Genomic DNA, 26,065 nt, shown 5'->3' on the forward strand with positions numbered 1-26,065 from the left:
AGCGACACCAGCAATCGTGGGTGTTTCATGCATCAGGGTGGGGTGGCTGTCCCACAGAGACAGTGAATCCAGTGAAGAGTGCCTAGAGATAGTAGAGTTGTTGTTAAAAGTGCTTAATTAAAGCAAACAAACCCCACAGAAACCCGCACTCCTCCTCCCCCAAAGCAAACAATTCCAACCACCATCAATAACGTCTTTTACGTGTTGAGTGCTTGAAGCTTTATGGATGTTTGGACTGAACTGCTAACAGGCCAGCAACCGCAAAAGCACCTGAACGGTGGGGTTCGCAAGTTTACCTTCGGCAAGGTGAACCGCCGCGAGGTCGGTCCCCCGGCGGGACGCCCTCGCTGGCTGCCGGGGGAGGCTCCGGCCCGGCTCCCGTCGGCACCCCCGGCCCTTACCAGCGCGGGGTAAACCTGCGCCCGCCCCCCGCCATCCAGGGGGCATTTTGGAGTCCGCAAACGCCGACGAGCCGCCAGCGCCGCCCGAGGCCCGACCAGCCGCTGAGGGAAGCGGCGAGGGGAAGGAGTCTCCTCACGGGCCTCAGCCCGGGCCGGCGCCCCTTGGGCAGCAGCGCGGGCCGGACGCGGCTAAGCAGGCGCACCGCAGCGGCAGCGCGACGACTCGACCTCCCTATCATGGCGAGCACGCCTTCCCCCGCAAGCTGCCGGCTGGGGGAGAGCCCGTAGGTAGGTGCCGGACCTCCCCGTAACGGCTCCCACGCCCGCGACATGGCGGACGGACCCTCCTCAGCCTGGCGGAGCAGTTGCCGAGCCAAGCGCCGGACCTTCCCAATATGGCGGCGGCCCTCCCCCCTCCCGCCGCCGGCCAGGTTGTGGCGCCAGCCCGCCCGCCCCGCCTCCCGGGCGGTGGCGCGCCCCGCCCCGCCCCGCCGTGCCTCTGTGCGCGGAGAGCCCGCGGGGGGGGGGGGGAAACGAGGGCTCCGCTCCGCACCTCGGCGCGGCGGGGCGCGATGGGGCGGGCGGGCCGCCGGCTGCCCGCGTTAGCGGCGGTCTTCTACGGGGCGCTGGCGGCGCTGGTGCTGCTAGGGGTGCGGGACGTGCTCTTCCTGTACGAGGAGAACCGGTGCAGCATGACCTACATGTACGAGTACCCCGAGTACCTGGTGAGTGCGGCGGCGGAGGGGCGCCGGGGGAGCGGGCGGCGGTGCAACAGGTGGGAATCCACCGGTCCCGGGGCGCCGCCGCTGGGCGGGGTGCGGCGGCCCCGCGCCGGCCTCGCGCCGCCCGGCGGCCGTTGGGGCGTCGCCGCCCGCATCGCGGCGGCCGGCGGCCGCTTGTCTGAGGCGCAGCCCTCCCGGCGGCTTCTCTCCTCTTCCCTGCGAGAGGGAGAGGAGGAGCAGCCCCGAACGCCCTCCGCCGCGGGAGAACCGCCGCGCAGGCGACTCCTGGCCGCTCCCGTAACTTTTGGGTTGGCTGACTCGCCGCTTCCTGAGGCGGCCTCCGCGGAGTGGCAGGCTAGACGGGGGGCAAAACCAGCTTGGGCTTCTTTGAGAGGTCGGTCGGTGCGTTTGGCTGGATGCGCTGCTTCCGCTGCACCGTGTAATGGTGCACCTTGGATGGCTACGGAACGGAAGAGTTGCCTACCTGTAAAACAGCGAGGTGTTTCGTACCGCCACCTGTACAAAAGAAAACTAATAGAAAAGCGTCCAGTTTTCTAACCTGAAAATAAATGCCCGTAGTTACTTGTGGTCCTGGTAAAACCGGTCAAAAGCTCATCCGTGCTTTTGCAAAGGAAGAGGGGCTGGGCCAGGTCCTCCGCTCACAGCACTGTTAGTGCCCGGGAGGTTAAGTCTTGTACTTCTTGGTCCTTTTTGTGAATTTACAGTGTGTGAAGCAACTAATGTATCCAAAAAGTGAATAACAGATTCAAATATGAGTGTATTTCTCAAGCTAGTGAACAGTAGTGCAAAGCCTTCTCGGTGACAACTTCGTGGGTGGCATGCCCCACAATGTACGGAAGAACGTGTAAATCTGTCTGAAGTCCCTCTCGCTTTGCTAACGAAACCTTTTAGAAACCTCTTTGAAAATCTTGGATCAGTTTGAGAGAGAGGACTGCTGATGGAACTGTTGTTTTCCAGACATGGCATTATGGCTTAATAGTGGGAGGATGTAAATATGTGAGTATATGTAGGTTCAATGCTAATGCTGCATGCAGATGTTAGAAAACAATTTCTCTTTTTAATAGTAGTTCTTACTACAGGGCTTTCTGTCCTATTAGAAGCATCCCAAAGCGTAATTTGTTGGCTCCTAAACATTCATTTAGCATTATCTAGGATATAACCTATGTTGGAAAAAATATAAAGTATTCTAAATAATATTCTATTCTGAAGTAGGTTGCAAGCTGTCTTGCATAGTAAAGAAGATCCTAAAGCAAAACCTTAGTACCTAAATTGGTAATGAAGCAGAAAGTTAATTTTTAGATCTATTAACCTTCATTTGCTAACTTTGACGTAGTCGTGTTAGCCTACAAAAGAGAACGTGTGTGATGTTATTGGTGGTTGTCTGAAATTCTCATCTGCCACCACACATCTTTTGTGTTTACTCATTGTGTCAGGGCTTAAATTCTAAGCATCTTTAGATAAGTGTTGTGCTGTTAAGAGATGCGAGGCTTAAGGGTAAGCAGTAATTCCATGCAGGAGATGCACGTTGCAGCTGGCTGTATTGCCTCTCGGAATTTTCCCTGAATAATCACTTTTACTGTGTGGAAGACAGTACTTCTGGGAAGGGAGGGAGAAATTAATAATTTGTCTGGGTTTGCAAAGGCATTATACGAGTACCTCCTTATTGTTGGAGGGGTTGTTTGTTTCATTTCTAATGCTGGCATTGGTAGGAAACTACAAGGTAGAAATTTTAGCTGAATAGTACCTGTCCTCCCTTCCAGATTGGGTATCACATTGCAAAACAAATAAATATTTGAGCAATTAAACATAAGAAGTTTCATTTCTTTTGTGCCTAACAGTGGAGGTTAGCTCACAGTCAAGCTAATACTAAGTAATGGAATTGGTTTGGATTTTTTTTTCTTTTTTTTGTACTTAACCATCTGTTTGCATGAGTTGTAGAATTGTAGTATTTGAATTTATCCTACCCTTCTCCTGCTCAGCTAAGCTTGGTGAGACATTTGGAAGTTAGAAATGAGGACGTTTTCACATAAGCCTAACTTCTTTGGGAACCAGGGTGAAAAATGAAGCCTGCGCTGACATTGTAAAAAGTTTCTGTAGTTCATTACAACCAATTATATAACCAATGTCTTGGGAATTCAGAATTTAAAACCGCTGTCATGGAACTTGAACGTCTGTTTTCCTTTAGAGTTACATGTTGCCATTTTGTTAAAATATTTGAGCATGGTGATTTACCGAAACCCCCCAATATTTTGGTAGTACAATTATCATGGATTGTGTAGTGTTTTGTTTTTGACATTGACCCAAAGAAGGGCAGCTTGTTAATTTTATGTTCTGTAAAAGTTTTTGAAAAGACAATGAACTAGGAAGATACTGTGGAAGAACTGTTGATTTGATCCGTCAGGAAGTCATATAAAAATATCTTGATGGCACTCTCAGTTTAGTAAAAGAAACTGATTAAGTTTTTGTTCACATAATTTTGAAAGCCTTTGAAAAAGGAGCAGTAGAAAGGAATAAGAAAGGGATGGTATGGTCAGTGAAGTTAGAAAGGTGAGATGATGGAGAAATGGGAAAGCACATTGAAAGTATGATCTGAAGACATAAGCCCTGAACAAAGCTTAAACTTTTTTGTTCACAGTGAAGGAGTTAAACACGCTCTCTCTCTGTGTATTTTTTAATAATAAACAATATTATAATATATATAAATATATAATTTTATCAAATATAAATTTTAAATATATGTATCAAACATCATAAGAAGAGGTTGCAAATAACCAATATGGCCAACAATTTGAAGGCTAAGGGGGAAAGGAAATACTCTTTAGCTGAGGAGAGACAGGGAAGAACAGGGGAAGGAAAAGAGTGTGTGTGGACAGGGAATTAAAGCTAAATTGCCTTTACTCTAGATGCAGTTGAAAGAAACAACTGAAACGTCTGAAATAGAGATGCTTGTTTCAAGAAAGCAATTAAGGGAGACTTTAGAGAAGATTTCTGATGCAAAAACTGAGTTTAGTTTTGACTTTATTCTGTAAAATAAAGTGTTTCCTTAAAATATAAATTACACCTTAAGAAATTTATGTTTTAATTATCTTATTTGTTTCTGAATTGTCGCAACATAAGTAATCAAATGCCAGAACAAGTGTATTCGCATTCATAGAAATTGAAAAAATCTGTACCTTAGAAACTCAAAATTATAAACCAACCAACCTCCATGTAGGAGTTAATTAAATGTTTTCTTGCTTACTACTTATTGGGTTTAAAGCAGTGTCATATGGCTCTAAGAGTCATAACTTACTGATCTAAGACTTAATCATCATCTAGTCCTCAAGTTCCAAGAGTTTTTGTTCTTTTCTCTTTAGGAATCTGTAATCCTGTGAATAAGTTATGTGATGGCTTAGGTGGTTAGTTGTTTGCTTCTTTGTTTTAATACAAGAAATATGGCCTTCTTTAAGGTGACAATTGACTGTGTAAATTGGATCCCGAGTTGTTACAAACCCAGGTTGTTTGTCACTAGGCCACAAAACCAACTCTGAAAACAACAATAGAACAAGGCCCCAAAGTATTATGGGTTTATTTTTTCTGACGAGCTATATTAAGGTGGTTACTACTATTGTTTAAATTCACATTGCAGGTTACACCTCTGTAAAAATCACCTAAGAGAATTCACACCACATCTGTAATTTACCCTGACATAATAGTTGTCATCCGACAGTCACCTGCATAACCCTGTTCTCCAGATGTAGCTTTGGTATCAGGTGCAGTAGCACATCCTTGTTCTGAGTTACATGGATTGGAAAGGATTCCAGAACCATACAGGTGCATTAGGAATAATTAGGATCACTCACGTGCCCCAGTTGCTGGTCTCAAATTCTCATGTTCTGGGAGAAGTGGTTGGGTTTTGACATGCCTTTTTTTTTTTTTTTTTTTTTTTTTCCCCCTTACCCCTTTTTCTCCCCTGTAGTATACAGCTAGATTTACTTTACAAATATACAACTTTAAAAGATACATAATTGCATTCATTTGCAGTTTGTTTCAAAGCCAGTTAAAGTTAATAACTGTTCCAAGTAAGTAACTGCAGCCACTCATTATGCACAGTAATACCTACTTAAACAAAATACTTTATTTTAAATTTAAATTATTTTTTTAAAGCAAAACCCAGTGTTTCATTCTGTATTCTTCAGACTGTAATTTAAAACAATACATAACACATAAGCCAGATCATTTAAATTACTGGATAGCCACTATATTTTCTTGTTAGCAATAATATAAACAAGGTATTTGGTTTCTTTTTAACTTTGCAACAGAAAATAAAATTACCTAAGAAAACAGCCAGACGATACCCAGCATATGAGCTCTATCTCTATGGGGAAGGGAACTATGCTGAAGAAAACAAAAATCTCCTATTGACAGGAATTCCAGTTCTCTTTCTTCCTGGGAATGCTGGCAGCTACAAACAAGGTAAGTGTTTAGCTAAGTTATAGGTATGTTACAAAGAGCTGTCATATTTATGCATTAGTTAGTGGCAAGAAGTTTTCTGTTTGAAATAATATCAAGAAGAGTCATAATGATTGATCGTCTTATGATCTAGATGTCCTTGTTAGTCCATGGTTAATTCAAGCAGTCAAAATACCTTATTTTTGTTTGAAATCAGTTGAACAGTTGAGCGATAATAGTTTCCTGGAGTGAGATTGTAACTTCTGAAAGCCAGAAATGGTACAATTTATGCCATGCTATGGCAGCACTGCACCCTTGCTGTATTTTTGATTACAAACTTCTAGTTGGTTTTGATTTGAGTAACATATAATGCAGTTATGCCAAATAAAACAAGACCTGAATTTGAATAGAAGAAACTGAACAAGCTGCCATCAGTGATGTGAAGTAATTATGTGCTATATAAATAAGCATCATCTTGTGGCTTGCCCTTTAGTTTCATTATTTCACACTTCTTTATGTAGTGGTGTTCTTCCTTAGCACCATCTTCCCACTTTACACATAGCTTCCTTTTGTTTTCCAGGTTATTCCCTCTTACGTTCCTAGGCTCCAAATGAAAAGAAGTAATAGTTTTAAAGTATTTTTATTTTTCATTGTAAATACCAAAGTTAGTAGTTTGATGAACATGAAGTATTGTGCTTAAGTGTTTATTCAAGTATCCGCTATTCCTTCCAGGCTATGTTGTCAGGACCGTTATTTTTGTTCTCTAAAATATGCTTTGAAACAGCTAGTAACACTCTTAGGATGCTAGCAAAATTGATATGTATGTATGGGGAAAACCACTACAATCTAAACCCTGATGTCTTATTGTGATAATTTTTCCTTATATTTGCACTAAACTTAATGATTAAATTATGTGATTTCAGAATACCTTTACAAAGTTATTTTCTTTGAGAACATACTCACTTAGCTTATAACAAAGTAAAATATTTTACCAACTTGTACTTTCAGAAAACCCATACAGACTTGCAGGCAGAATAGCATCCAAAGAAGATTATGAACATAATGATTATGAGAGATGCCATATGGACTTTTGTAATTGTACATAAAGTATTGCAAATCTGTGAATTACTGCTGTCTCTAAAAACACGGCAGTACATCACTATGCAGGAAATAATGGTATTTCCAGGGCATGTTAGTAGTCAAAACGAAGTATCTGAAGAAAAACTTAAACTAGGTGAGTAGAAGTACTACATGCTGTGGATATAATGTGCTACTTAAGATCAGTAACTATTTAAATATTTATTCTTTGAGAAATCAATTTAGGAAGACTGCCAAGAAGTCATATGTGCATTTTTCAAAATCTTTGTTAAAATAAATTGTTCTGCCTTAATCAGTGGCTCAGAATAGTTCTTGTTTTATTATGGAATTTATGAAAATTCATATTTCATTCAGACTTTATTGTGGATAACACACTTTCATTCTGATACATAGATGAGCAGAGAAGATGTTGCTATTGTTATTTTCATACTTGCTTAAAATATGTTCATATTTGCTGAGCGATGAAGACAGAAGTGCTGCTGCTGCCTTTGCTGGGCTTGTTATTTTCATAGAATCATTTAGGTTGGAAAGGACCTTCAAGATAATTGAGTCCAACTGTTAACCTAGCACTACCAAATCCACCACCAAACCATGTCCCTAAGCACCACATCTACACTTCTTTTTAATACCTCCAGGGCTGGTGACTCTACCACAGCATGTTCCAATGCCTGACAACCCTTCTGGTGAAGAAATTTTTCCTAATATCTAATGTAAACCTTCCCTGGTGCAACTTGAAGCTGTTTCCTCTCGTCCTATCACTTCTTACTTGGAAGAAGAGACTGACACCTACCTTGCTACAACCTCCTTTCAGGAGGTTTTAATGTGTTACAGGGACTTTTGAAACATGTTAATTCATCATCTTCCATGGGCACTAAAACGAACCTTTTAAAATGTACAAAATTCAGACTTTGAGTAAAAGATGGTGGTCTGGTTTAATTGTTGGGAATGAACCAGAGATTGGGAGAACTGAGGTCCTGCGTTCTATTTAGGAATCTGTCACATACTTGCCTTGTGATCTTTGGCAATATTCTTGTTGCTTTTATCATGACCTACAAGATATAAAGTTGTGATAAGACACTTGATCTTTTACATACTCTTTAGGTCTATTCAAACCATTTTGAAGGTGTTTTTATTGCTTATTAGCTTTGGATAGAATTCGTGAAATGACTGACTACAGATTAGATTTATAATTTTCATCATTCTGATAATATCTGTTTGGGTGTTTGAACATATAAAGTATTTCATGAATATTATTTTCCCATTGCATAAGCTTTGCTGAAATTTGTTTGATACATTAATTTCTATAGCAAACTTCTCCAAGAAGGAGGATTTTGCAGGCTGCAGATCTCCGAAACTGTTGCACTCTAGAAGAATCTTGCTTCTGTGTGCCGGATTTGGGCAGACCTTTCTGGTGATCATTAGTTATTTTATATACTTACTTCTGGGACTTTCTCTTTTATTTTCTTCTTTCTCTACCATGCTTTTTTATTTGCAGCCGTTACTGTTCCCATCCTGCCATGTCTCCATGGAAACTCAGGGACAATTCTGCACTCAGAAGGCTGTAATAAATAGCAGCTGGGGTTAGACAGAGAAGACAGGTCAGCAGCAAGACCTTGTAAACAGAACTTTTTTCTCCCTCGAGCTTTTAGGCAGAAAAGTGTCCTTTAGGGTTTGGTTTTCCAATCCCCCATACGTATCTTGGTGGTATTTGGGAATATTGTCCTAGAGTTGATGCTCTTCAAAGGAATTTTAGGAAAGCCTAGCAGTAGCAATGCCTCTAGAGTTGAAGTCAAGAATGCTCGTTTTGCCTTCTTGTCCTGGTGGCGGTAAGGAGATGCAAATGAGATGACAAAAGCAGTCCTCAGGTGGAGGAACGTAATCCTTGATCTTGTACAAATTTGGTTTTGATATAAAATATCTCGTTAGTCAGCAGTAAGCTAGGTTGCATGGTTAACTGCCATAAGCATAGCACGCAGCTCTCGGTAGCTCATTCCAAACTTTCTTTTCTTCTTAATCAGGTTTGTTCTTTTCCACATTCTTCTGTAAGCTCTTGTTATGATATGTTTACTAATATTTTTTTATCAGAGGGATTCTTACAAAAATAGGAAATAATTACTTCTTTTCTCATTTTACAATTCAGTTCTGACAGTGACTGGTGGATACTTTTGCTCTATTTATATCTTCAAATCTGTTTTTGTAAAGCAAGTGTGATTGCATATTAGAAGAGAGATTATTTGTTTTTGGATGTCTTTTTCACCTTTTTTTACTTTTATAAATGACTTGAGATGAACAATGGATTTAAGATAATGTTTGTTTCTTAATAGGTTATATTGTGTTTATATATATATATTGTGCTATATTGTTATAATAGGTTATATGTGTTTGCTAATGATGGTGCTAAGCAGTGACTATTAGACTGTTCTAAATGATGTGGTTTCTTTTCCTAGTACGTTCTCTTGGCTCCATTGCACTTAGAAAAGCAGAAGATGTTGACTTCAAGTATCATTTTAATTTCTTCAGTGTCAACTTTAATGAGGAGTTGGTTGCATTGTATGGTGGTAGTCTGCAACAACAGACCAAGTTTGTGCATGAATGCATAAAAGTAATTCTTAAGTTGTACAGGGTAAGTAGCAACATATGCTGAATAATGTACTTGCATTTGGGAATGGAATTCTGGGCTGTGTTTTCTGCTGGAAATCTAAAGAATGATGAATAAGGGAGGGAGACTTTATAATGTGTGTAGATAATTGAATGTGATAGTAGTACAATAGGGAATTGCTGCTCTTTAATAGATTTTTTTTAATGCTTCTGACAATCCCAGAGCTTTGGTTAGGTCCTATATTGTGTTTCTAAATAAAAACTTCCATGCACATTGTATGCTTTTTGTAGTAGATACATACACTTTCCCTAGCTTATTAAAGTATTAGTATAGCATCACCTTACATCCACTTTTCTCTGGGAAAGTTCTTTGATGTCCTATGTCCCTAAAAGTCTCAGAAATTAAAATAAGCTTAAGTTTCTTATGCTCACACAGGCTATATAATATTTCCTTTTGAGCTGGAAACTTCGTGTTAAGCACATTTTTTGAGATAGCAACTAAATTTATATTCATTTTGTAAACTTGTCAAGTTGATACAAGTTTAATATTATCCTTGGGAGGACATAAGTTCATTTTGGGGAAAAAAATGTACAACTGATAACCATAGTTCAATGTCAAAGATATTTTTGATGTGTCTAATTACCCTTTGCTCTTTGCTCAAGGATCGAGAATTTGCACCAACCAGTGTTGCAATAGTAGGTCATTCCATGGGTGGTCTTGTTGCAAGAGCATTGCTTACTCTGAAGAATTTTAAGCCTGGACTTATAAACCTCCTCATTACACAAGCCACGCCTCATGTTGCACCTGTAATGCCTTTAGACAAATATCTTACTGGTAAGTATTGCAGGTTATCTAATTACATTGTATTTCTTTATTGATCCTCTCAAGTGTTAATAGGTGAGATTCTTGCAAATCAACACCAAAATGTGCTATTTTGTTTACTGTAATTAATCTATTCCTCTGTTACTCAGGTGGTTGTTTGAGAGTGCTAGGATACTGAGAGAAAGTAAAGTGTCATAAAATGGGTTGTGTGGACTTTAGCTTCTGTGCAGAGCCTGGAGCTCTCAATAATTTGTAATTTTAGTAAGTTGCAGAGCATGTTACTAAATTTGTAAGCTCTTCAGTGAATGACATTTTTTCTTTCTTTTTTGTAAAACTTGACCTCTGTAATGGCTTTCTTTATCAAATGAATTGCCTAAATAGTGTTATTTCTGTAGACGTTGCTAAATTTAATGTTTGTCATGCCCAAAGGTTGAGGGGGTGAGAATATTAAATATAGATATAATTATATATTTTATATAATATATTTACACAAAAGATAGGTCATATGTTCTGCTCACCTAAATAACTGTGGCATAAAAAAATAAAGTATAATCATTATGCATGTACTATACACTTCTTGAAAAGCTAGATTTTACTATGCTATAATGATGAAATATGTGCTCAGTGATAATTGTGCCGCTATGCGTAGATATTGAGAGAACTGGTGAAGGAAAAGAAACAGACATTTATTTTCACTATTCTCTGTGGCTCCTGAGAGGAATGGATTACCTTTAGCTGCTCAATTTGATTTACTGTGCTTGTATTAATTCTTGCTCCTACAATTGATTGCAATGCAATGCTTCTTCCTTGCTGACTGTTTCTGGACTGTGGCTGTCCTTCAGATAAAACTATGGTTTGCTACTTTAACAATATATGTGCTCAGGCTGATACAGAAAGTGTAGGTGTATCTGTCTTTCCCAACTGCTGCTTCCTTGGGGTTAAAACAATAATTTTCCTTCCTTATATGAATCAAAAGTGATAATCAGAGCTTGAATGCCTCTAGAAGGGCTTACAGAAACGGTTAGTTAAATGTTTCTCTAGCTTTTTTTGTATATCAAATAGACTTATGGGGAAATTGTGATTGATTTTAATATATTTTATAGATTTTTATACAGCTGTAAACAATCATTGGATTCTAAAAGCCCAAGATTTAAGAAATTTAACTACCCTTTCTGTGGCGGGAGGATTCAGAGATTACCAAGTTCGTTCAGGACTGGCTTTTCTACCAAGATTGAGTCAACATGACAGTGCCTTATCTGTTGTGGTAAAAAAGCAAACTATTTTTTTGGTTTTGCATGGAGTTATGTTAGATAGCTTTTTATGTAACGCATGTATCAATGTCTAATTATAGTCTATATGTACAGCATAGTATAACTAAATATGAAAATACTACCTGTGAAAACATGAAGTAGATAGTGTACGGTTATAAAATCATAAACGGTTGATGTAGTATAAATTAGTGTCCACTGGAAGAGTATGTGTTGGGGTTTATTTGAATCATCTACCACTTGGTACTGTTTCTTCTCACCACCTTCTTGCACCTTTTCAGTTCCAGAACTCAGGTTTTATTTTCCTGCATTTTTGCAAGGGATGTGTATATGGAGACTGACAGATGTGCAGTATACAAGTAGACTGCTTGTTTGATTATAAAAAAGAGAGCTCTGGCTTGGAGCCTTCTTTTTGTATTCATTGTTTTTCAGAGAATTTAGGAATAGAAAGGATGTACTGGATCATCAAGTCCAGTCTTCTGCTTTTGCAAGCATCTATCTCCTTCCAAAATTAATCAAGAGACATCATAAAGTAGATAGGTTTGTCATTCCATCCCCCCACCATCAACCTGTTCCCTACATGGAAGAAGCTGGAAAACACTCCCCAGTAGGGAGAAAATTTGTAATTTCCAACTTCCATTTATAGCACAAGACAGTTTTTAAATGTGTTTGTTCTGACATCAACTTGAAATGTTATCCGAAATAGTTGTCATTCCCTTGGTGTTTACCTCCCTGTCCGTTGTACAAAAAGCTGTCTATAAATAGTCTCAGCTTTGATTCTGCTAGGCTAAGAAGATTAACTCTGCATTCCCTTTGTCCTAGTAACCGTTCTCTCCATCTGCTCTACTTTCATTTCTCTTGAGTGTTGGTGACCAGAATTTTGCATGAGATCTCACGTGTAGTGGTACCAATTCTTTCTCAAGTTTTCTTGGGTTTTGGTTTGTAGGTTTTGGGGGGGTTGTTTTGTTTTGTGGGTTGTTTTTTTGTGGTTTGGTTTGATTTTTTTCTTCCCAACTGTAATGCATTAATAGTTCATATTTTACTTGAATCAAGTTGTACAACTAGGTGATAAGCTCCATTTATGGAAGGTGTTTTTGATATTATTAGTCCCTAAAGTACAATACCTGCAATACACTTATACAAATGAATAGCTTCAAACTGTCCAGTTCTTTCTCCATGATGTTCTGATGCTTCGTTCTGTTGAGGATGCCCTTGATTTTTCAGCAGCACCTTTCATTGGCATGAATCTATTCTTGTGTGCCAGGATCACTTATTAAAATAGTAAGATTAGTCATAGAAGCGGTCTTTGAAGAAATTTTTGGTAAGTTTCCTCCACAAAATTATTTGACTTTTCACCATTAGTCTCTGCTATCTAACATAGATAATTTGGTCATTTTGTTTTACAAGTCCTGTTTTACAAGTGCTTCAGCACTGGTAAGATTTTTGATTGAAGAAGTCATTATATTGTACCCTAGTCCCTGAAACTCTTAAGATAAATGCTATTCTTTTAATAATTGTGCAAATATGTTTAAATAAGGAGACGAAAGGCTTGCTTAGAATTTTACCATGTTGAATGCTAACAAAATCTTAACTTTTTCCTTCCCCAAACAGAGCTCAGCTGTGCCTAGAGCTTGGGCCTCAACAGACCATCTCTCCATAGTGTGGTAAGCTAATGGAACAAAGGTTAATTGACTGACTGTACATCCCTCTGTTGTCTACTATTATCACATGACACAATAATTTAACTTCAGCATAATATTATTATAATGTCTCTTCTGATCATTTTATTGCCCTGGATATCTCCTTTCTAGATTTACTTTTACTTATTCTGTCTTCTAGGTGCAAAGAATTGATCCTGGCTACCATTAGAGCTTTTTTTGATCTCATAGATGAAAATACAAGGCAGGTTTGTATATGTGATCTCCTGTATATTTCCCCATCACACTTTCTTCTTCCATCCCTGAATACTTAATCAGGACAAATATCACTCTATTACCTATTATACAGAAAACTCCTTTTTGATTATTTTAAGTCATGCTGAGAAAATTGTTGCCGTTTTGTACCAGCCACTGAAAAATCCCGTGGCTTTGTGTTGTTCAACCAACGTGTCAGAAATAATTAGGTATTAACTCAGTTTTTATTATTGACTGCTGGAGTATATTGATAGCTGGAGTGTGGACTGAACTTTTCTTCCATAATGCAGCAGATTTAGTTGACCTTGCACTAGGATAAACAAATTTTTCTAGCTGTGCAGCTTTGAATGTGACCTCTTAAAGCGTGTTTGAGACACCTTCTCTGACTAGTATACAAAGGGTGAAAAACTGTGATAGTTTAACTCAGACATACTACTTCTCAAACTTCCCCATGTGTTGTCACATTGGCCAGCACGTATTTGTGGTGTTCTTTTGCAAATATCGCTTACACAAACAGAATGCAAGTAAAATACTAGTGTATTTGTTTACCTCCAGCTACCATTGTTTATTGCTTTTCTAAATAAATATCCCACATCTTACTTTTTGAAAACTGTTGGAGAAATCTCCCATTGTACTCTGTTCTCTTTCTGAAATGTTATGCAGCAATAAACATGAATTGGAATTAAGGTCCAAGAGGTTGTAAATACGAAAGAGCAGAGCCCCAGACATAAAAGTGGGAAGCTTCCAGGTGGTTTTTTTGAGGCTGTTTGGGGCAGACTTCTCTAGTTCCTTAGGTGTACTGACTTTAACATGGGATGTAGAGAGACAAAAAGGGGTACAGTTCTGGAGTTGACTGACAGTGTGCTAGTGGGTAAAACTTTTCAGAAATCAGTCGTAATGGCCACAATTTTGAAAAGCTGAATAGAGAAAAATTAGTCCTGGAAATGTGGGTTTGGAAAACAACCCAAAAACCACAAAACCTGAATCCCAGTGTAGCTCTACGGCTGTGTGGATGTTTGAAATACTAAGACGAGATGTAGTAAGCTGGATTTGTTAACTCAGTCTAGTAAATATAAATGGGAGAATTGTCCTAAACATAAGTGTTATTTCAGAAAGAATGCATGTGTGTCTATAAAGAAAGTTTAATAGAATGTTTTCCTTGTGTTAAGAGTAGGCAAGGATACAAAACTAAAAGTTTTAGCTATGCTTTATAACATGTAGATTTTCTGTACTGCAGTGATTGACCATTGATGGCACTTAATTTGTTCAGATTATTGAATTTAGAATAGAAAGTGTACCATGTCTTCTAACAATATCTCCTGCCTCTCATCCCATAACTGTATTGCTAGCTATGATCATGTAATGATTGTAAATCACACAAATAGGTAGAATAAAACTTGACAATCTGCTCCTTTTTTAGATAACTGAGGATCCAAAGAAGAGAATGTCTGTACTGCATCACCACTTTGTGAGACACCCTGCAAAGACATTTGAGGAAAACCCTGAAGCTTTTACGGAACTCACAGGTGTGCAGCAGTTTTCTTTTGAACAGGATTCAGTGATACTCCTTTGTTCATAGTGAATCTTCTCACTAACAAACTTCTAGAATACATTTTGTCCTTCTTCAGACATTGCTAAAATGATATATGGATTATAGACGTAAACTATCAGCTTTTGTGTGTTTTCAGCACTAAATAGGTTAAAAGGGGTAGGAGCAAAAATCTGACACTTTTATATGGCTTAGATTCTGGGGGATGAGCAGGAGTCATATTTATACCAGGGTGTCCAGTAGACAATCTCAGAAATTAGGAATAGTTGGATGTCAAAATGCAGTCTAAATGCTAATCTAAGCTTACATCCCATGCTTACAGGAAGGATAGTATTGGTGTTGTAGAGCCATTGTGTTAGTTTTGTGCTGCTCCTGGAAATCCTGAATATTCAGATCTGCTTCATCAGTGACTTCTTTTTATTCCATGACATGGCAGGGTAAAATTGACTGCACACTAATGGTTTCCTTGTAGCTGCTAAGAATGCATAGTTAAAGGTGAGAAATTTTGACTGCATGGAGTCTTGGGAACTAAACAGAACTTTTGCAGGGCACAGCTGTATTTCTAGTTTTGCTGAAGTTGGCTGAACCATTTTATGAAAACCATTTTATTTCACGAGTTTTCTTAATGTAAGCTATTGCAGAAGTACTAAGGTAGCTTGAACTTTGGTGTCCAGTTTTGGCCACCATGGTATAAGAAGGCATTTAGGCATTGACATATACTGAAGTGAGTATGGAGCACAGGACCACCAAAATGGCTAGCTCCTGGGGCATAGGACATGGGGGAGAGAGGCTGAGTGAGCTGGTTTTGCTTCACCCTAAAGAGAATGCTGAGGGGGATCCTGTTGCTGTCTTCAACTACCTAATGAAAGATTGGAGAGAAGGCGAAGCTAGATTTTTCTCAGGGGTGCACAGTGATAACACAATAGGCAGTAGAGTCCAGTTACAACAAAAGACATTCCAATTAGATATTAGGAAAAAGTACTTCACCAGGAGAGTGGTCAAACACTAGAACAGGTGCCCAAAGAGGCTGTGGAACTGATTGTTTGCCTTTTTTGGGATCAGTTTTTAGCAATAAGGAGGAATATGTTTAAATTGGACTTCATGTTTACATGGTCCTGTTTGTGGTGACCTCTTGACACTTAGCTAAATTTCTGTGATGAACTTGTTACTCTAGTTACATAGGAGAAAGATATTAATCTTGCGTGACAATTTGCATTGTTTGCATCTCTGATCTCTTCATTATTCTTACTTTTTTTCTCCAGACATATCTTTAAACTGCTACTATTTTCTTGTACATGTTATTCGCTTCATCGTTGACTTGCTTTTACACAAGTTTCTGTATTAGTTTTCTTAAAAGGCTGACAGGAACAAAGATTGGGGCTGTTTCTAATGTTGCCTCAGCTTTAATCAGTCACCCTGTAATTACATTAGTATCATTCAGTTTCTTACTTGTTTTGTTGCCTTGAGAGCTTTGTTTCAAGATCCATAGGGTTTTCATTTTACAATTAATATGTAGTAATTGGATCCTAGGGTTTTGCCATTTCCCATGTAACTGATGATAAGTGTTGCATGTAATTCTAAGCAGTAGCAATCCTGAGTGTTGATTAAAGCTTATGAAGTTTATGGCCATTTACAGGTAAGAGATAAGACCTTGGCAATAAGTAAAAGATAAGACTTTGGAGATAAGGATAATTGTTCCTTCAGTGTGGCTTATAAAAACATTTATTTTTAGGAGCTTTCATGTGGATTCCAGTCAAAGCCTCAAAATGGACTTATTCAGTTTACAATGTAAGTAACATTTTTTTCTTGTGTTTTTATGTCTATTTTTTTTACTAAAGAGCATTTTTTTTTTTTTCTTTTAAGGATTCTGATGGAAAATATTTCACATTTCCTCTTGTGAGCCACAGAAAATCATACAGTCATGTTTACTGTGAAAACAGTATGTTGGTGAGACTTCTTTAATGTCTAGAGTTTGTTTATAAAGCTGCATTTTTTAAATTTAATTTGCTGCAGTTTTAAGACAGTTTAATGAAGAGTTGTAATTACTGACATCCATTTACATTCACAGCCTAGTACATTGTGTCAGACGTACTTCCTGTTTTAGCTTGTCACAGTTAGTGTTCAAGATCTGAAACCTTCAGTGCCACCTGAACCTCAAATTATTTTTGACTGTCTGATGGTTAGCCCCAGATTACTTTCTCCTTTAACTTAGTGAAGTTCCATATTGATGGTTTTGAATGAAGGAGTTATTGTTAGTGCTGCCAGGATTCAGCCATACTTCTAATTTGGGAAAGTTTTTTTATAGGTTTGCTTTCCCATAATAAAATTTAAGTGATCCTGAAAGGCTACAGAGATCTTCCACTAAGCAGTGGAAGTGAATGGAAGCTAGATGAGAAAACAGTACCTTCTCAGTTGTCTCCTCGATTGAGAGGAGAGGCGATAATGTGCATTTCCTGTATTTTTAGCTCAAGACACATAAATTGAGCCAAAATGTTTTTTAAATTTTTTAAAAATATTTTTTGAAAGGAATGAATGTAGTCTCCTGGCAAACTGGAGATGGATAAATATGCTTTTCACAATTACACAAGTATTTTAGATTAGTGGCAATAAAATTGAGATGCTTTCCCATTCCATCATGCCTGCCTGTTGCCATTCCTCCCCTTACCAAAGAAGAGGTTCATACCACCATTGTGAAAATAGATTGTATATTCTCTGTGCTTGTCTAATTGTCCTTCCCAGTAGCACGTTCAGTATTTACACATTTGTTGTGATCTTAGTTGTGCTTTAATAGGGTAACTTTTGCCTTTGTTACAATATCTTAAAGATAGGACTATTACTGCTTGAGGAGGAGTAGGTACAGAACAATGTCTGAGATACTTGCATCATGGTGCTATCACTTCAGAACACTTAAATGCTCAAGGGGGGGAGCAGTAGAACATTAAAAAGCTACAGTATTCCTCAACTACTTAGGATAGTACCTTGAGGTGTTTCTTTTAGTTAGTAAAGATTAAACTCTAATAAAATTGATTTTTACATCATATGTAAGGCAGATATTTTTTGTAAGAGAAATTATGAAAGTTTGTTTGCTCAACCCTGTATTCGTTGTTAGAAAACGTATTGATTCATAACTAGAAAAGGTGGCACAAAAGTTATTTAAAACGGTTCCAAGAAACCCCCACCTTTTATCCTTCACCTTTCCATCCTTGTAATTCCAAGATTATGATATCAGACTTTTAATGGAGGATATCACTTGCTGTTAACACAGAAGTCTGACTTCATTGTGAAATAAAGAAAAAAAAATTTGGTGGATATCTTTTATTTTAAATAATTGAGGAAATCTGAGACGGTTTTTATCATCATCTTTGCTTTTACACTTTGGTATTTGACATCCTTATGAGAGTTTGGTCACTATAGTGATTGCTGCAGACACACTTAATAGAAAAGGAGTGAGGTGAAGATGGAAGTTTTCCTCATTTTATTAAGTTAATTGCACCAAGGCTCTGCTATCAGAGGATTTTTAGTTGCTGATATCTGGTGCGCTGAAACAGTTAGCATGTAGAAATTTTGGAGAACTTTATCAGCATTAACTCCTGCATTGTTTGGAATAAAGAATTGCTATTTTTAATATATTTATAAGTACAATCACACATAGGTAATGTACTATTTTATGGTATTGACTTTACAGGACACAAGTAGCTGGATTTATGGCTGTATGAACAGTAATTCATCAACGTGGTGAGTATAAACAGTTCCTGTTCTTTATTCAGATGGATCTTTTGAGACTATATTTGAAATTAAAGCATATAAAATATCCTCCTCTTTAGGAAGGAAGAGATTGGGAAGAAAAGTAAAATTCTTACTGTGAATAATTCATGCTTCCTGTATAACCAAGAAAACAGGAAAGAATAGGTTTTCTCAAAATTACTGCATGAATACAGATTAAAATAGGTGAACTTCTTTAAGCCATATTTTTGACCTTCCTAGCAGTGGAAAGTTGCTCTTGTTGCTCTCTTGTGGACACTACATGCTGTGCTGGATTCCTAAATTGTGTGTTTTGTAGCATCTCTTTAGCATCCTATGACAGAAGACATCGAGTGTCACTCAGAGCCTTCAGAAGAGTGGAATGAAGCATCTCTTTTTTTTTTTTTTTTTTTTCTTTTTCTTTTTCCAAAATCACTATTGTCATATGAAAAATATTTAGAAATGTGGGTGATTTAGTGAATATTTGAATTGGGTCATTACAATCGTTACAAAATGGATTTAAAACACTGGCTTAGCTCACATTTGCAAAGTAAACTCAAAGTAAATTCAATCTACCCTTCAGATTAGGGGAAGCTTCCAGGTGGGATTGGGCTAGCATAGTATTTATCTCTTCTGGGATCTGTGCTGAGGTGTATAGCCACAGTCTTGCCTCTAGCTGATAGCCAGATGTCATTATTATTTTTCCTAATCCAAGGAGAAGTTGGCTGTTACTCCTTCGTATAACCTTTGATCAGCATCAAGTGCAGGTTAGCCTAGTTCAGGACAGCTACCTAAAATGTCATCTAGTAATAGTGGTTTTGCTGTGGACTGTGTCCTGAGGTCATGTAACACTATTTAGAGAAACAGAAGTATCCTGGTATTCTAAAAATCATAACTTAAAATGACTGAATGAATGTGTTGCAGTTCAGTGTGTTAACTTAATATAGGTACACACCATTTTATAACTGCTGCAAACTTTGCAGCAGCTAACAATTTTTTGTTTTATATGGTATGTTTTAGATATTCCTATAGGAAAAATTGGTACTTTTGACATTTAAAAAATGCTAATAAAACTGTGTTAATTCAATGCCAGTGCTGTTTTAGCTCAATAAGAGTTTTCATTGTGTCTGAAGTTGTATGGCTAACAACTGCTGAATGTTTTGCGTATGACAAAGTTAGTGCTTTGCTTAACTTGTTTTTGCAAAAACAAGATTTGCAATACCTGAAATGATTATAGTTTGATAAATTACTATGGTAGCTAACTGCAGTAGACCCAAATTTGTTCTCAATTTAAAATCATGTGAATCCATTTAGAGAGAGAGAAAAGGTGGTATATTAATCCACTGTCATAATGTAGTGTCTGCATAATTAATATGCTCATCCTTTAATGTGCATGAATTTTTACAGCCTGGAAGCTACTGATTTATCCTGGAGAGCTGAGTTACTTCCAACCACCAAGGTAAGTACTGTACATAACTTGGAGGGAGAGGTGCTTTGTGGGGTAGTTGCATGTCATGGGAGAAGGATCTGTTCTGTTTACAGCATTGGAATGTGCAGTTGTATTCCCAAGAAAGGGGTACAAGAGGTGGACATCTGGGAACTGGCAAGGGGCAAACGAAGTCGTGTGTTCAGTAATAGCTTTTATTTTTCTTTCTTTCTTTTTCTTTTTTTTTCCCCTTTTTTTTCTTTCTTTTTTTTTTTTAAGGTTGTAATACTGAAACTTCAGGACTATACTTCTTTGTCCCACATTGTCATTCAGGTACCACCCACAGTTGGCAATAAGGTAAAAAAAAAAAAAAAAAGCAGAAATTGCTTGCTTAGTGTGTTCACAGCTTTCAGATGCTACGACATAAGGAAAAGGAACTGTATTAAATAGGTGCTAAGTTACTTTGAGAAACCATAGACCTACGCTCCAGTGTGGTTTGAAGGTAACTTTGTTATATTCTGTAAACTCAGAAACATTTTCATTTGATAAAATACCAAACACAAGGCTTGAATAGTACTTGAAACATACAAAGCAACAGTTCTCAAACCAGTTCTTAGAGCTCTTGTTGGAGATTCTAGTGTTGTTCTTCCTTGTTTTTCTTAATATTCTGATTGCATTCCTGAATATTTATCTTTTTGAACAGCCAGTTCTCTTATCCAGGGTAGTGGAGAATGCCGTAGATAATTGAAGACACCACATATGGATTCTGGGGAGCATGGTACAGATATCTCTGCAAGCTCTGAGACTGCACATGATGTGGTAGACTGAGTTTTGCAGAGTTTGATAGTTCTGAATCTCAGATGAGTTGGATATCTTTGCATCAAGGCCTCTCAGGATCCCAGTTAAGAGGAACGTTTGCAGTGAATCTAAGCAGACTTTGTGTATTACCCTGCTGGGTCTGGCAGGCCTTTCTAGTTAGTCCTGAAAATGGCAGAATGCTGAGCTTGAATGTGTCTGTGGTATAATAATCCATGATCCAAGAAATTATTCACAGCTGAAGTGATTGTAATGTTCATCTATGTGTATATCTTCAGATAGTTGTGACAGAGACATCTTGCAGTTAAATTAGTAATAGACAACATTCTAGATAAGCAAAGATAGAAGAGAGATCACTTGTGAAATGTAACTTGCTAAGTTGCAGTCTAGTGTTAAATCTTGGAAACTGCTTTTAAAAAGTAAACAAATGCTGGATTTACAATGAGATGGAAAATAATTTTCAAGTGAACTAAATACTTATTAGAGATGGTACAACTCATACCTGCTGGATACGTTGCTTTGCTTTTGCATGATTAAACTTCAGGAGACAAACTAAAGGTTCTTGCTTTGCTTAGGAAATTGTATTCAGAGTTTGGACAAGTCACTCTGTGACACCCCCCCCGCCCCCCCCAAAAAGATGTACCTGAGAAGGAGGGATGCGAAGTGGTTTGTAGTCATTCTCAGCTGTTTGAATAGCCTTTTGGAGGCTGTTGCAAATGGGTGAGAGCTAGAGTAACCTGGAAGTCATGCTTAAGCTATCCAAACTTGTACTGCTGGGTATAGGAACAAACTACCTGCCAGTTCCTATCAGTGGAGTGTGGAGAGGTGGCTTTTCAGTATTTGTGTCCTGGAGTCTGCCCAAGTCTGTGAATAGAATTTGACAAGTGCAAAGGCTTTATAGTCTTGTGCTTGGTTTAGATCTGTGTTTAATTTCCTGAATTGCAGTATACTTTGGGCTGTGAATTCTTCAAACAGGATTCCAGAACAGTACAGCTTCCTGTAACACATCTTTTTTCATTTGGTAAGTATAGTATATTACTTTTGGAAAAAATGGAAAACTAATATTACTAAGATTTGGATAATAAATTTGCCTAAAAATTCCAATGGTCAGGAGGTTTTCTGGGGTTTGTTTTTACTAAAGTTAATACTGCTTTTGTTAGTAACAAAGAAAGAAATAAGAAATGTGGGGGTTTTGACTAACAGATATAGAAGCACATAAGTATCCTGGAAAAAAAATATCTGAAGATGTAGTGAGTTCTTAAATAATTTTATCTAATACATAAAATAATACATCATTTACAGGGCTTTCTTCAAGCAAAATTCTATTAAATTCAACTGGCTTACTTTACAATGTACAGCTCCAGCACTTTAACCGAGTAAGAATACTACTTAATATTTTAAGCTAATGTAACCACTGTTTGGAGAATGTAAGTGATTTTTTTTTTTCTTTCTCTTTTTAATGTTCTAGATATATCAAGCTTTCAAAATTTATATAGAGAGCCACTGCCAGTCACTCAAAGGTAAATATAAGTCTTCTAAAGAATAAATTTATAAAACAAAGCTTGTTGAAAATTCTCAAGACTGAAGCTGGTGGAAACAAAAGTACTCTCGTACGATGGGGTTTAAGCAGTACTGTTATAATCTGCTCAAATGTCTCTACTAGTATCTCTCACTTTACACTTTTTGTTAAGAAGGATAGCTCAAAGAAAATGTGGAATTAGTCCTCATATGTTTGTTTTTCTTACATCCCAGCAAAGGGAAGTTGAACTTTCAGCAGAATCCTGCTGAAAGTTGAAAGTGTTTCTCAAGAATAGCACATTTGGCTAGGATTTTTATTTGCTAATTATGGGACTCAAATGTGAATATTGAGCTACATAAGCTTAAAGAAAATGGGATGCTGAAGGACTTTTTTTTTTTGGTAAACAAAAGTGATGGGTTTATGAGCTTGAGGTTACAGCTCTGTATTGAAAACCAGAAGTTTTCCCATAGCTGTCCTGCCTTTAAATACTGATGTCTCACTGTCTTGTTCTGTAACAGTGTGAGTTAAAAAATGTCATTTTTGTTCAATGCTAACTGCCCTGATCTGCATTGCAATGTCAACTGCAATGTAACTGCAAGCCCAGTGATTCTGTATAATGATCTATATGCCACCTTTGTTTTACTTACCTTTTAGTTTTTGGAGACAGTTGCCACATCTTGTTCTTAACTAATTTTATATTTTTTAATTCTCTTCCATTTCAGAAAGAAAACCTAGTGTTTACAGACTTCATGTACCCTGGTCACATGAAGACTCAATAATTGTAGCAAAGTAAGGACTTTTAACAATTACAACTTCTTGATATGAAGAATGTTTGTATCCTGTTGTGGTAATATTTCTGATATGAGACAACTTCTCCAGTCTTAAGTGTTTGCTTTCTACATCTTTTCCTCATTTACCTTTCTGCCCTTGTTGACAAAGTTGTTTTGACTTTTCCTCAGAATAAGAGTATCTACTAATTGTTTAATAGTTCTTATTAATTTTCTCAAAAAGGGGGTCAGATTTGCTGGTCTGAAATCTCAGCATAATCCTTGACCTCCTCATGAGTGGGAAATAGAGGCTGCTCTGGATGCTGGCTTCGTCCTGTAAGCCAGGGTTTGGATCACACAGCAGCCCTAAGTTGCTACAGCAGCACAGTCCTAACAAAATCAAATGATATGGCTTGAAATATGTGTCGCTCATGAATCGCAGTTAAATAACCAGGCTTTATTTTGGATGGTTGGAAAACTGTCTTCCTTGTCTATTTTAGAGGCCTTACGGATACCTCCCTATTTTCCCTGCACTGTGTTTTCTAACAATGTGATACTTGCAGGAAACTGAATTGTATTCTTAAGAATCTGTCCTTCCCATTCTTGTCACTCAGCATATTTACATGTTCTGTGAGGTGCTGTGTACATTAATGCTAAACTTGACTGTTTTTCATTAGCACCATGCCCCTTGATAGTTCAGAGGACAGTGGACTGAGAATGTTACGTGGTTCTTTGTGATAGCATAAATAAGTTCATTATAACATTTCGTTTATAGCTTGTGATGACGGTGTATTAGATATGCTTTACGTGCACTTGTTGAAGATGAAGGCATGTTTGGCTTTTTTTGGTTATAAGGACAACAATTACCAATTAAGTTGCTGTTTCAGAGTTCCGTCTTTTACGGAGATTTCTGCAAAACTGCATATTGCTCAGCCTCAAAATGACAGCAGGGTTCCAGAGTTAAATATTTACTCTTCCTCAGACTGTCAGTATGAAGTGAGTAATACAAATTTATTTTATAGCTACTTTGCGTTGCTGTATAATTTTTGCAAAATTCAGTCTTTTAAAACATGTAGCTAATTAATCAAAATAAATACTAAGCAAATCTAAAGGTGGGCTGTTTGGCCTTTTTGTAAATGTAGTACATGTTACAAGTATTTTGCAACAGCTGGAGTAATATTGAAAGTTGGGCTCTCATTTCTAACAAAAACTTCAATGCATTTGTTTTTGAAAAGTCAGTAGTAAGCTGTTGTAGATTTTAGTTATGGGATTGCTGTATTCTAATACCTAAGTTGGCTTCTTAAAAATAAAAGTATTTTGTCCTTATGCTTGCCATTGTAGAAAATAATAAAATATTCCTTTTTTTTTTTTATGAAGGTAATTCTGAAGACGTCAGTTTTACAGGTTCTTGGGCAAGTAAGAAAACCTTCTAGTAATAGATTGTTTTTTACTTCAGTAGCATCTATAGAAGTTTTCCCTTCCTCCCTTCCCTTCTTGATGCCAAGAGGAACACTATTCAATGATCATTTAAAATCTTGTCACTTGGCAAGGCATCTCATCTGGATAAATGTCAGGCCTCAGTTTTCAGATGAGTAGAAAAGCACTCTAGCTCTAAAGAGCTAATGTAAATGTTGAGCATTTGGCTTTGTGGTTAGCCAAATATCTGTAAAAGGATGACACTGTAGGTCACTTTGACTTTCTTGCCTGATGAGTCAGTAGTGTTAAAACTTTAAAATACATTTGGCATCAACTAAAAGTTAGGAAAAAAGTCTAAGTAGATCCATATGCTCTTCAATAAATTTTCTTTGGTTATCAATGAAGAATACATTTCGACATTGGTATCAGTAAAAATAGACTAGCCATCTGCAGTTTCCTGATTCTAAAAAGCAATTAATTTGCAAGCATCTAGGTATAATGCTGGAATATTACTGGCAAGTTTCTCTATTTTAGTGTATGCATTTATATCAAGGATTTTTCAGTTTGTTATCATTTTAGAAAATTTATATGCTATTTTATATATTAATCATGACTTGGGATAGTGAAAGCCAATTAAAACATACATGAAATTGCTTCCAAAAATTCTTTGCCCAAAAGCATATATAACTATATGCAGGTTTTGCTTGGAAAGTGGCCTTTTGCTTTTAATTTTTAAAATTTTTTTTTACTGAAACACCATTAACATGCTACTTTATTCTTTTAATACTTGCCTTGACTGGAAAAAAAAACCCCACATTTGTTTATAATTTGGTCATTTATCAAAACATGTTTGATTAGCTGTTTATGAGAGATCTGAGTATTTTCCATATATAACATGAATTGCTAATGGTGGTTATCAAATACTTATGCATCAAAATGAGAAACTGTTTGAAATTTTAAGAAAGATTTTCTAATCACATAATCATGCTGGCTTCATGATAATATTTTTGTGTGTGTATTTTTCTTAAGGATAAGTTTTAATTTATATATTTAAAAATATATTATATCCTTGTTTTTCAGATAATAAGGTTCCATGCTGGCTCTCTTCCTGTCTATGTTGTTTCTAATATTTTTCTTGCTTATGGAGGACAATTGAGCACACTAATGTCAACAGGTAGCCTTCTAGAAAAATATTTTTTTCTGTCACAAGTGTTTTTACAGTAATTACTTATCCAATTTACTGTTGAAAGACTAGCTAGTTGTGAAATTTTTTTAAGCTAAGTATCATTGAACTTGTGCAAATACTTGGATCTATGCTCTTCGTTTTCAGTTTTTGTTTGTTGGTAGTTCTCCAAGCTTGTGTTGTACCAGAGTATTTCCTTATTATTTTACTCTGCAGTCCCTTCTTTGTGAAAGATTGGTGTTGCACAGTATTTTAGAATTAATAGAAGTCTGCTTAAAAAGAAATGTAAAAGTTTAAAATATATTGTTAATATGCACGAAACACTTTATTTCTTGCATGAAGATGAGATTTGCAGACTAACTTTTAGACATGT

The 26,065-nt window shown here is 37.4% G+C and overlaps 1 protein-coding gene across 1 annotated transcript in view; it reads left to right on the plus strand.

Annotated features, from left to right (window-relative positions):
* The first annotated feature begins 586 nt into the window (after positions 1–586).
* PGAP1 (post-GPI attachment to proteins inositol deacylase 1) overlaps positions 587–26,065 on the plus strand; it is a 39,079-nt gene continuing 13,600 nt past the window's right edge. Inside the window, 21 exon segments of the mRNA XM_069781841.1 lie at positions 587–953; positions 956–1,126; positions 5,446–5,599; positions 9,121–9,296; positions 9,935–10,106; positions 11,198–11,358; positions 12,974–13,026; positions 13,202–13,268; positions 14,696–14,801; positions 16,557–16,612; positions 16,688–16,771; positions 18,510–18,559; positions 19,973–20,024; positions 20,271–20,348; positions 21,753–21,828; positions 22,110–22,183; positions 22,276–22,327; positions 23,049–23,115; positions 23,981–24,089; positions 24,471–24,509; positions 25,590–25,683. Coding sequence (XP_069637942.1) covers positions 732–953; positions 956–1,126; positions 5,446–5,599; positions 9,121–9,296; positions 9,935–10,106; positions 11,198–11,358; positions 12,974–13,026; positions 13,202–13,268; positions 14,696–14,801; positions 16,557–16,612; positions 16,688–16,771; positions 18,510–18,559; positions 19,973–20,024; positions 20,271–20,348; positions 21,753–21,828; positions 22,110–22,183; positions 22,276–22,327; positions 23,049–23,115; positions 23,981–24,089; positions 24,471–24,509; positions 25,590–25,683 — 2,113 coding nt within the window. The 5' untranslated portion in view covers positions 587–731.

This window comes from Haliaeetus albicilla, chromosome 4, assembly GCF_947461875.1.
Source record: "Haliaeetus albicilla chromosome 4, bHalAlb1.1, whole genome shotgun sequence".
NCBI classification, from domain to species: domain Eukaryota; kingdom Metazoa; phylum Chordata; class Aves; order Accipitriformes; family Accipitridae; genus Haliaeetus; species Haliaeetus albicilla.